This window comes from Micromesistius poutassou (genome assembly GCF_964030765.1).
Source record: "Micromesistius poutassou genome assembly, chromosome: 16".
NCBI classification, from domain to species: Eukaryota; Metazoa; Chordata; class Actinopteri; order Gadiformes; family Gadidae; genus Micromesistius; species Micromesistius poutassou.
In genome coordinates, this window is record NC_140286.1 from 9,466,828 (window position 1) to 9,478,149 (window position 11,322).

General features: G+C 47.0%; 1 protein-coding gene across 1 annotated transcript in view; it reads left to right on the forward strand.

Moving 5' to 3' along the window:
* Window positions 1–9,518, forward strand: part of insra (insulin receptor a) — a 45,958-nt gene extending 36,440 nt beyond the window's left edge. Inside the window, 10 exon segments of the mRNA XM_084481102.1 lie at window positions 311–450; window positions 1,573–1,732; window positions 1,934–2,036; window positions 2,534–2,601; window positions 3,204–3,433; window positions 4,221–4,331; window positions 4,663–4,822; window positions 5,606–5,735; window positions 6,214–6,348; window positions 7,827–9,518. Of these exon segments, the coding sequence (XP_084337228.1) occupies window positions 311–450; window positions 1,573–1,732; window positions 1,934–2,036; window positions 2,534–2,601; window positions 3,204–3,433; window positions 4,221–4,331; window positions 4,663–4,822; window positions 5,606–5,735; window positions 6,214–6,348; window positions 7,827–8,184 (1,595 nt within the window). The 3' untranslated portion in view covers window positions 8,185–9,518.
* Window positions 9,519–11,322: the final 1,804 nt, after the last annotated feature.

Here is an 11,322-nt window from a genome sequence, read left to right on the forward strand (position 1 = left end):
AAGGTAGCGTTGATTGCGTTTTTGTGATATGAATATTGATTGACTGCAGATGGGACTGCAGATCATATTTTGACATTCCTACAATCGTAAGAAACATTTTGGTTTTGGTGGACGTCTTATGAGAGCAAGAATTTGAAAAGTCAATTTGAATGTTTGCAAAGACCTTGCAGTTGTACAGACCTATAGATGAGTAATGGGTGGATGCCATGGCTCAGGTTGGAAGTGTACATACATGAACACATAAGCGGTCTACAGCTGCCGTGACTCGTGTTCATGGTGTGTGTGTGTTCCTGCGCACGTCCCTCCTCAGACAAAGCTGACGACATCGCGGGCGTCATCTCCTACGAGGTCAGCGAGTACACGGTGCACGTCAAGTGGCAGGAGCCCAGCAACCCCAACGGCATGATCATCTTGTACGATGTCAGCTACAAGAGGGTGGGGGACACGGAGGTACGTGCACACACACACACACACGCACACACTCTCCCCTCAGGGTATTTTTTGCTACACTGGGATCAAAACACACCTTTCTCCAAAGATGACACACACACGTAACACACACACACACACACACACACACACACACACACACACACACACACACACATACACACACACATACACACACACACACACACAATGCTTGTTCTCTGATGAAGACCGATTTCTCCCAGGATAACTTCGACACACACATACCCCCTCCTCTGCTTGTATTCTTTCTCTTTCATTGCTAAGATTCGACCCCTCCCTCCCCCCCTTCCTTCAGGTTGATGTGAGGTGAACAGCCAATAATAAGCCTCAGCATGCAGACGAGTGAGCCCGGCTATTACGTGACTGGGCAGTTTTTAGCCACAAAAACAACCAAAACAAGCTTTTGGATTAGCGCCCTCGTTGTCTGCACTGTGTTATTACCCTGTTACCCTGTGTGATAACCCTAATGGAAATCTAATATTAATGTTCCAACACTGCACGCTCTCTTTAGTTACCATGACGACTGACCATGCCAACCCCCGGGCGGGTTACAATAATGTCCCTCGGACGTCATCAGGTTCTGACAAAAAAAAAAAACGAAACACAAAAACAAGCGGTGAAAGAAAGTCAGAACTAACACAGGAGTGTGTTGGACTGTGGGGCCAGAGAGTGAAAAAGTCATCTTCAACCACATATTTTATCCGCATTCTTCAATGAGCTGTTATCCCCCCCGGCTGTTGCCCTGGTGCTCAGGCCGCGGCCCTGGGCGTGGGGAGGTGATCTGAACCCTCTGTTGCCCTGGTGCTCAGGCCGCGGCCCTGGGCGTGGGGAGGTGATCTGAACCCTCTGTTGCCCTGGTGCTCAGGCCGCGGCCCTGGGCGTGGGGAGGTGATCTGAACCCTCTGTTGCCCTGGTGCTCAGGCCGCGGCCCTGGGCGTGGGGAGGTGATCTGAACCCTCTGTTGCCCTGGTGCTCAGGCCGCGGCCCTGGGCGTGGGGAGGTGATCTGAACCCTCTGTTGCCCTGGTGCTCAGGCCGCGGCCCTGGGCGTGGGGAGGTGATTTATTTGGCCTCTTGCTTTGTTTGTGTCTCGGGTCTCCAGGAGCTGCTCCAGTGTGTGTCCAGGAACATGTACAGACTGTCCAACGGCACCAAGCTCAGAGTGGTGCATCCTGGGAACTATTCGGCCATGGTCCGTGCCACGTCGCTGGCCGGCAACGGCTCCTGGACCGCGCCCACGCACTTCTACGTCCAGGACCAGAGTAAGGCTGTGTGTGTGTGTGTGTGTGTGTGTGTGTGTGTGTGTGTGTGTGTGTGTGTGTGTGTGTGTGTGTGTGTGTGTGTGTGTGTGTGTGTGTGTGTGTGTGTGTGTGTGTGTGTGTGATTTATTGGTCCCCCTCAGAGACTGCTCCACAAAACATCTTTGATCCTAGTTATGGACCTGCCTGTGTGTGTGTGTGCAGGGACGGACCCCACTAACATGTTGAAGATCCTGATTGGCCCCGTCATCTGTTTCATCCTCCTGCTGTTCGTGGCGGGGGCTGGCTTTGTCGTGTTCAAGAAGAAGTATGCCATTCCAACCAATCCTCACGCAGCCCTGACGTCCACACATTGTTCTTAGCATTTGATTGAAGTTTATTTCTTTCTTTTCATTTAACCTTTATTCAGCCAGGTTAGTCTCGTTGAGATTAAACATCTATTTTACTAGAGAGACCTGGGAAAGACAGCGGCAGCATACATAAAATACGATGAAACATGCAGTAAACAAAATGAAGAAAACAAGAAAAACTGATTTGGATACTTTTAAATGTAATCCTGAATCTATATTTTTGGTTAGTCTTTATTCTTGTATTTGGTATTGTTGTAATGTAAAGTGTCAAGCGTGCTTAGAAAAACACTATATAAAATATATATATTAGTATTGTTGGCAGAGAAGGAAAGCCCTACGTATATGCATTGCGCCAAACTAGCCTCTACCTAACTAAGTTACCCTATCATAGTTGACAGGTTGTTATAGGTGTGTATGAAAGGGCCCTGATGTAAACGTTCTCTCTCCTCGCCAGACAAACCCAGGGGCCCAGCGGACCCATCTACGCCTCCTCCAACCCAGAGTACCTCAGCGCTAACGACAGTAAGTCTGGCGTCATGGCAACCCCCCCACTCTCACTACACATCCGCCTTCCATATTCAACAGACTCGCTGGTCCGATGAGGAGCACAGGGTTACGGAGCCAGACAAAATATCAGGGGGGAAATGTTTTGGGCATCAGTCGAAACGCCCTGGCGCCAGACGACACAACTCCGGGTTGACAGTATTCTGCCGATCTCTCTCCGTCTCACTCCCTCTTTGGGATCATTGATCGGCATTCGTTCGTGTCGACGTTCGCGATTGTCGTTCGCGATTGTCAGTGACAAAAGGAACTAAGCTGATTCATGTCACCGTCGCCGTTTTAAAGGAGCCGAAGCGCTAAGGTTGAATAACGGCCACGACGCCTGATTCCTCCAGCCTTGAATCCAGCGCGTGAGCATAAGTGTGTAGCAGTGACCATTAGTTACACATCAGTACACACCCCGTCACTGTGGCACATTAGTGGTCCCTAGACGCCCGCTAAACTATCGACAAGGCAAACATATTATACACACGCTTCGAGGGGACCATCAGTCATGACCACACACACACACACACACACACACACACATCTCACAACGCTGTGTGCGTGTGCGTGTCCCGCAGTGTACGAGCCCGATGACTGGGAGGTGCCGCGGGAGAAGATCAACATCCTGCGGGAGCTGGGCCAGGGCTCGTTCGGCATGGTGTACGAGGGCATCGCCAAGGACGTGGTGAAGGGCGAGGGCGACATGCGCGTGGCCGTCAAGACGGTCAACGAGTCGGCCAGCCTGCGAGAGAGGATCGAGTTCCTCAACGAGGCGTCCGTCATGAAGGCCTTCACCTGTCACCACGTGGTAAGGAGGAGGGGCCGTGGTCGCTAGGTAGGCGGGGCACAGAGAGGGGGGGGGCCCGGGGGAGGAGGGGGCGTGGTCGCTAGGTAGGCGGGGCACAGAGAGGGCGGGCCCTGGTGAACTGGATGACCGGGTTTAAGTCGTATACAGGCGGAATGGGTCACCAGGCACGCCTGAGTACCTTAGGGACGGTGCGGCTGCCTGGTGAGGAGACGCAGGGGATTTCGATCGCTGTTCCCTGATTGGCTGACGCGAGTGCTGCGCGTTGACACTTCACCGCAAGTGACATACCGCGACACTTGTTCGAGCCAATCAGGGCAATGGTAAGTGGTAAGTTTTTTGTAACCAGTGGCCACCCAAAGCGCTTTACAATATTGCCTGACATTCACCCATTCATACACACATTCACACACCGACGGCAGCGTCAGCCATGCAAGGCGACAGCCAGCTCATCGGGAGCAGTTAGGGTTAGGTGCCTTGCTCAGGGACACCTCGACACTCAGCTAGGAGGAGCCGGGGATCAAACCAGCAACCTTGCGGTTACCAGCCAACCCGCTCTACCCCCTGAGCTAATGCCGCCCACTAATAATAAAGTTGTACAGATTGAGTCCGAGCTCTCTGTTACTGTACCAGTGCATGTTCCCTAGTGGTGGTTCCTAGTTTTATGAAGGCTGTATGGTTCTGTTCACATGAACCATAACGGCGAGGCAGCCGCCCGCGTTATTCATGCAAACCCTTCCCAATGTCTCCCACCCTGCCGTCCATAACGCTGCCCCTGTGTGTCCGACAGGTGCGTCTGCTGGGCGTGGTCTCCAAGGGTCAGCCCACCCTGGTGGTGATGGAGCTGATGACCCACGGTGACCTCAAGAGCTTCCTGCGCTGCCTGCGCCCCGACTCTGAGGTAACCCCATCCCCACCCCCCCCCCCCCTCGCACTATGCCATGACGTCATAGGATTGTCAGATTTCCTCCTTCAAAACCCTCTCTGCAGGGATTCCTAACTCGTCTTTCAGCCCCAGTTTGAGCAGCATGGATCCAATGTTTGGATAACATTTAATCCATCTGCTATTTTAGAAAGTTTTCATTATGCTGCTTTATAAATGCTCTTTGCATACTTAAATAAATCCATGATTATATTATACACACAATCCAGTCGGTAAATTACTTGTTGTAAAAAATCCTGCCTTGGCCTCACTAGTTTGTTTGTTTGTTTGTTTGTTTGTTTGTCTGCAGAACAACCCGGGCCGCCCGCCGCCTACGCTGAAGGAGATGATCCAGATGGCGGCGGAGATCGCCGACGGCATGGCGTACCTCAACGCCAAGAAGTTTGTCCACCGGGACCTGGCGGCCAGGAACTGCATGGTGGCTCACGACCTGACCGTCAAGATAGGAGGTGAGCAGGACCCCCTGCCCCCCGCATAGGAGGTCTGCGCCTGTGTGGCGCGGCCGGGTGCCCGAGCGCATCGGAGAGAGGGAGAGGACTCAGAGCACGCCTCGGAGGGAAAGGTGGCCGGTTCAGCGACGTCGTTTTAGCAGCAAGAAAGACGAACGAGAGGGAGGGACTGCCGAGGGAACAACATCCGTCTCTGCTTGTTCGCTTTGTTGTTGTTGTTGCTGTTGTTGTTATGGGTATTATAGTGTAGCATCTTATCCAAGCTATCTTTGTTGTATACAGGGTATGGGTTAACCTTGTGATTGTAAGTGCTTTGCACTTGGTTCTATGAACATCCTTACTGTACTGTATCCTCTGACAAATGTACTTATTTTAATTCGCTTTGGATAAAAGCGTCTGTAAATGTTATGGGCATCTCTCTGGGGACTGTCTGAGGACACAGCTCATGGAAAGTAAGGGAACAGACATCGCATTGCGGTAGACGGGGATGACCCTGCGAATCATGTATATCTCGTAGCTGGGCACACTAAAGTCTGCCGTTGTTTAATCCAAGGTATGTTAGATCTTATATATCAAGACACTCTGAGACGCTGACGATTAGTGATTCCTCCATGTTCCGAGGAATCGCTCCTTTTAGTTTTGTTCTCGAGATCGCTTTTGGGGGGTCCGCTTCTTACTGGCTAGTACACCAGAAATCGTTCAGTGCGCTGCGGCCAATTATCTACCCGAGGTCTATGCCAGGTAGAGAGAGATGTGAGACGTAAACCCCTCTCCTCCCGGCAGACTTCGGCATGACCCGGGACATCTACGAGACGGACTACTACAGGAAGGGGGGCAAGGGCCTGCTGCCCGTGCGCTGGATGGCGCCGGAGTCGCTGAAGGACGGCGTCTTCACCGCAAACTCTGACTGCTGGTCAGTACCTGTGTGTGTGTGTGTGTGTGTGTGTGTGTGTGTGTGTGTGTGTGTGTGTGTGTGTGTGTGTGTGTGTGTGTGTGTGTGTGTGTGTGGGGGGGGGGCAAGCCTTGCATGATGATCCCTAGAGAGCAGTTTAATTAGTTATTTCTTAGTTTATTAGCCTTATGGGTCATTTCTGTTGGCAGATGTTATATTTCTGCACAAAAGAAGTGACCTTTAGCGTTACACTACAAACGCACCATTCTCCTGACTATTACTAGAAGTCACGTAAGACAGGCGTATCACCTGAGGTGATGACGATCACGGAGGAGCGCGGTCAGGGTCTTCCTCAGTGACACCAACGGGTGGGGGGCATCAGGCCCTGACTCGACCCCGGGGCCCGTGCGCGAGGCCCTCCCCTCTGGCTAGGCGTCGCTGGTGACCTGGCGCTGGTTGACCTGGCGCTGGTTGACCCCGTGCCCCCCCTCTCCCGCAGGTCGTTTGGCGTGGTGCTTTGGGAGGTGAGCACGCTGGCGGAGCAGCCCTACCAGGGCCTGTCCAACGAGCAGGTGCTCAAGTTCGTCATGGACGGGGGCTTCCTGGACCGCCCCGACAACTGCGCCGACAGACTGTGAGTGCGCCGAGGGAGCGGTTGTCATGTGACTAGGGCTGAACGATTAATCAAATTCAAATGACATTGCGATGTAATAGAACGCGATATTCAAAACGCAAAGGCTGCGATTAAAAAATATATATATATATATTTTTTGTGTTACTTACTGGAGATCAGTACTATTCGTATTATTTCGTTTTTTGTTTACATTTCAAGAGTTAAATTAAGATGTTATGTCAATGCATGCATCAATTCATCTCAACACATCGGCCTGGCCTAAAAGAAAGAGCAGTTTATATGTTGACTGCTTCCAATGTTGTGTTGGTCATACTATAGATAGATTTATTGCTTGTTTAGTGACTAATACAGAACATGAAAAAAAGAAAAATAATCTCATACTAAATCGCAATCGCAATATTGGTTGAAATAGCAATTTGATTATTTCCCCAAATCATTCAGCCCTACATGTGACCATTACATACGTGTTACACACACGTGTGTGGCTGTTGTCATGTGACCATTACATACGTGTTACACAGATGCGTGTTGCTGTTACTAATTACGGCTACATATGTGTTGCCATTGCATCTTACTGCTACATACATGTAACGTACATTTGTTCTCGTAGAGAGAACTGTAACATATCACTGCTATGTACATGTAACATACACATGTTCCTGTTGCGTACATGATTTACATGCACACATTACTGCTACGTACATGTTGCATGCACAGGTCTCGTTAATATTACTGCTACATACACATCAAAACACATGTTACGAATAGGGGTGTGAACGGGTACACGTGTACACGTGTAATCGGTTAGTAAATCATAACAGTTTAGGAAAAATCAGTAAACGAAAACCGAAAAAAAAAAAAATTCAAAATGAACACGTACTATTTATTTAGATCGTCATCGTGTTAGTTGTGTTAGTTGTTATCATTATAGCCTTGTTGTATGCCTATATAGGCCTAAAATAAATAGGCCTACTTACAGGTAGGCCTATTTGTTTTTACAAATTCTACGGCAAGTTTTCTGTGCGACTTATTTAGGCTAGCCTACTTTATCATAATTGTATATGTCTGGCATTTGAGTGGCGGCAGTGACGCAGAGGAATCTTTCTGAAAAGTGGCTGCACCCTCCATTGGTCGAATAGCGCGACTGCGGTCCACTTAAAAAAAACAAAAAAAAAACGGTTAACCGTGTACACAAATAAAAAGGGGTTGTGTAACCGTTTACAATTTTTTGTAACCGTTCACACCCCTAGTTACGAACATGTGTTACAGTTGTTTATAACTGCATCACACATCCCGCCCAAACATTGCTGTCACATACAGAGAACTGTTGTATAACACAAAACAGAGTAGGATCCCAGTCGTCCCAGTCCTTGCTTTTCATTGCAATTTTTGTTTCTTCTGTCTTTTTTTCTTGTTTATCGTCCACCCCTTCCCACCGTCAACCCCTGTCCTGCCCGCGTCCCGCCGCCGCCGCACAGACACAACCTGATGCAGATGTGCTGGCAGTACAACCCCAAGATGCGGCCGGCCTTCCAGGAGATCATCGAGATGCTGCGCGAGGACCTGCACCCCAGCTTCCAGGAGTTGAGCTTCTTCTACAGCCAGGACAACAAGCCGCCCGACAGCGAGGACTTTGACCTGGACATGGAGAACATGGAGAGCATCCCCCTGGACCCGTCCTCCTACTCCCAGCGGGGGGGCGGCGGGGGCTCTGAGCGGGACGAGGGCTCGTCGGTGGGGCTGCGGGGCAGCTACGAGGAGCACCACGTGCCCTACACGCACATGAACGGCGGCAAGACCAACGGACGAATACTGCCCCGCTCCACGCCCTCCTAACACAGCCCGGAAAGACTCCTAGAGACACATGCAGATACGCACGCACACACACACACACACACACACACACACACACACACACACACACACACACACACACACACACACACATGCGTAGATGCTATAGATAGATTATATATATATATTTTTGTTGTTCCGTTTCCTCGTCATTTTATATAGAGCTCACTCGCATCACTCTCAACCCAGTACCTCCTCCTCCCTCAGTGCATATCTCAGGACCTTTATTTTTATTTTTTTCATCGGATGCCACGAACTCCACACTCTCTTCGACCAGATCGCACACACACTACAGTATGTCCGCACAAGGACGCCAAATGACACTTTCGTGTTTTGTATTTGAAAAAAGAAAATAACGGACCTCTCTCTCTCTCTCGCTTGTTCATGATTGTAGTTTTATATATATATAAATATATATATATGTATAAATATAAATATATTGCCAATTTTTTTGTGCTAGACAGGGGCGGATGATGGCTTCAACTGTGAAACAAACTTTTTTTTATGATTTTTATTTTTATTTTTGACAGACAAGAAGGCTGCTAAACCCTACAGTCCCCCTTTTTCCCATTCCCGTCGGTTCTCCCCTCGGCGGCTCTGTCGGGGAGGGGATGAATAAAGAAGTGCCCTTCGGTTGTGTCGGTGGCCCGCGGAAAAACTCACACGGGATCCTGTCCCGGCCCCTGTACTCGAGTTGTTGCACACACGACAAACTTAACAGAAATAACGAGAACTCGGTCGAACGGTTGGCGGTGAACAAACTCTGATCCAGCGGAGAAACTGGTTGAAAAAAACTGACTTTCCTCACAATCTGCAGTATTCCACAATGGCACACAGGATAAACTGATTCATTTTGTGGGTTGTATTTTTTTATTTATTTACATTGTTCTTTTTTTTTGTTTTCACATTCACAGCTGAAGGATATTTAAACTGTTCAAAAAAACATTTTGACCAATAGCTGCTTCTTTGGTATATTTTAGTGGGTCTAGAAAGATATAAATATATATAAATATATTGATGTTTTTTTTGTACATAATTGTTGTTCTCGAGGTATTTGCTGTTGTAGGAAACCTTTTTACTTATTAGTCTTATTATTTGTTTGTTTGTTTTTTCTAATCCAGAAAATCATACTAATTATCATTTTGGACTCTTGATCAACCAACAGCACTTGTTTTTATCATTATTTTTTTTTCTTGTCTCTTTTTTTTGCTATACAGTGCACAGGAGCAGCCAAGTTCACATCTCGTGTTATGGATGTCAGCCCCTAATATCAAGATCAAATAAAAATTCTGCTGTAAATAAAGCAGCCAGATGCATTCATGAACAGCGTATTTTCTTCTGATGCGGCTCTTATGGTTGACAGTGTGGAGTAGGCAGTGTCATGCTCACACATGTTGGAAAGCTATGCTAATTACTTTTTAAAGAATGGGTTTTTTGAATACACATTCAGCTGAACAAAGCGCTTACGAGGGGTGTAAGCACTTTAAACGATGTAGAGTAAATAACAATTAAATCCCTAATCCTAAAGTGTTATGAATTTATTAAGAACATGGATCATCTCAACACCAGTCCATCAGTGGCCTGACATGCACTCCTATATATCTACACAGGAATGATGTTCAGACATGTTTTAGGGCAGTGGCTCATGAAAAACCACAGGCCCAAGAGCTCTTCAACAACAGGTGAGCTAGCCCGCTAGGTTTCCAGGAAGACTGATTGAGCCAGATGTGTTTCTCTGAAGCGGACCTCCCACTACACCAGTACCACTGAAGCCCAGTTCTGAAACGGTGCCAAATCGAATTGTTAACTGGGGTGCAACCAGACAGATTCGACTTTAAAACTGTGATTTTATCAGTAAATAAGATGTTGATTTAATGCCTGACACACCAATTTGTGTCCATTTGTTTTACTGAACAGTATGTTTGATATGGTTGTGCACTACCCATATGTATTCTCGTTTTCCCTAGGAGTGTTGGGGAAAATAAAGGATTGGAACCACATTCATTTCCTATGAGAAAAGTTACGAGTCAGGGGAAATTCTCTCTATCTGAAGTCACACAGATGTCCAATAACAACCATGACAAGTCCCTGTGTTTACAAATGAAATCTACATTTTAGTAGAAGGTACATTCCATTGGCTAGTATATAAACTGTTATATAAAATTCCTCCCAAAAAAGTATCCAATGTGTTAGCTTTCCTTTGGTTTCAGATGTATTTCCAAACTTATGTTGCTGATGAGAAGGGACATATACAGGTGTTTAATATACTTTGTGTTGTCTCTTAGAGTCAAGAATATCAATTAGCTCCTTTCCAATGTTGGATTGTCATTTAGTTGACATCACTGTAAGTATTCATATGAGTTCATGTCTTCATTCATGTATTTTCCTCCAAAGTGTTTGTGCCTTATACTGTACAATTATGCGCTGAAGTAAGATTTACTTCTACTACTTGAACAAAAATAAGACCATTGCCGACATTAATAACATAACTACAAAATCAGTGTGATTCAGCACGGAAGACCAGGTGAGGAAAGTCAAGACTTATGGGATTGATCTGATGGATGCCATCAATGATACCACTGTGGTAGAGGTTAAATATATTCTCCTCATAACATCAGTATATTACTTAAACAGAAAGTCTTTCTCTTGATCATAAAGTATAAAGTATACAGAATTTCTTTCTCCAAAAAGATGATATTTCCAGAGCTGGTGAGAAAAAAACATGTTCTGAGTGTTATGGAAAACACAGGATTCATCCTGGCCCTCTTGTGCTAGGATAACCTGTACTGGAGTGCTCCCTGGTAGGCCTATAATAAATGTTGCAGATAATCATTCTATAATATCACTATTATTGCTGAGGGGTTTGAAGTTGTTCCGATAATTACAATTCAAATACAAATAAACCAACCAATAAATGTAGCAACACATTCACATAAATGTCGGCCTACAGGGCCAGAAGTCCATTTTACTTTTATCTTCATGTGTGCTTCTTGGAGGGCTCCATTATCAAAGCTCAAATATAAACTCAAAATCCTTTAATCAATAAATAATACTAAAGAACCGATAGATAATTAGGGACAAAATGTGTGTCATTTTATAGTCTGTTATATGAATGTGTTG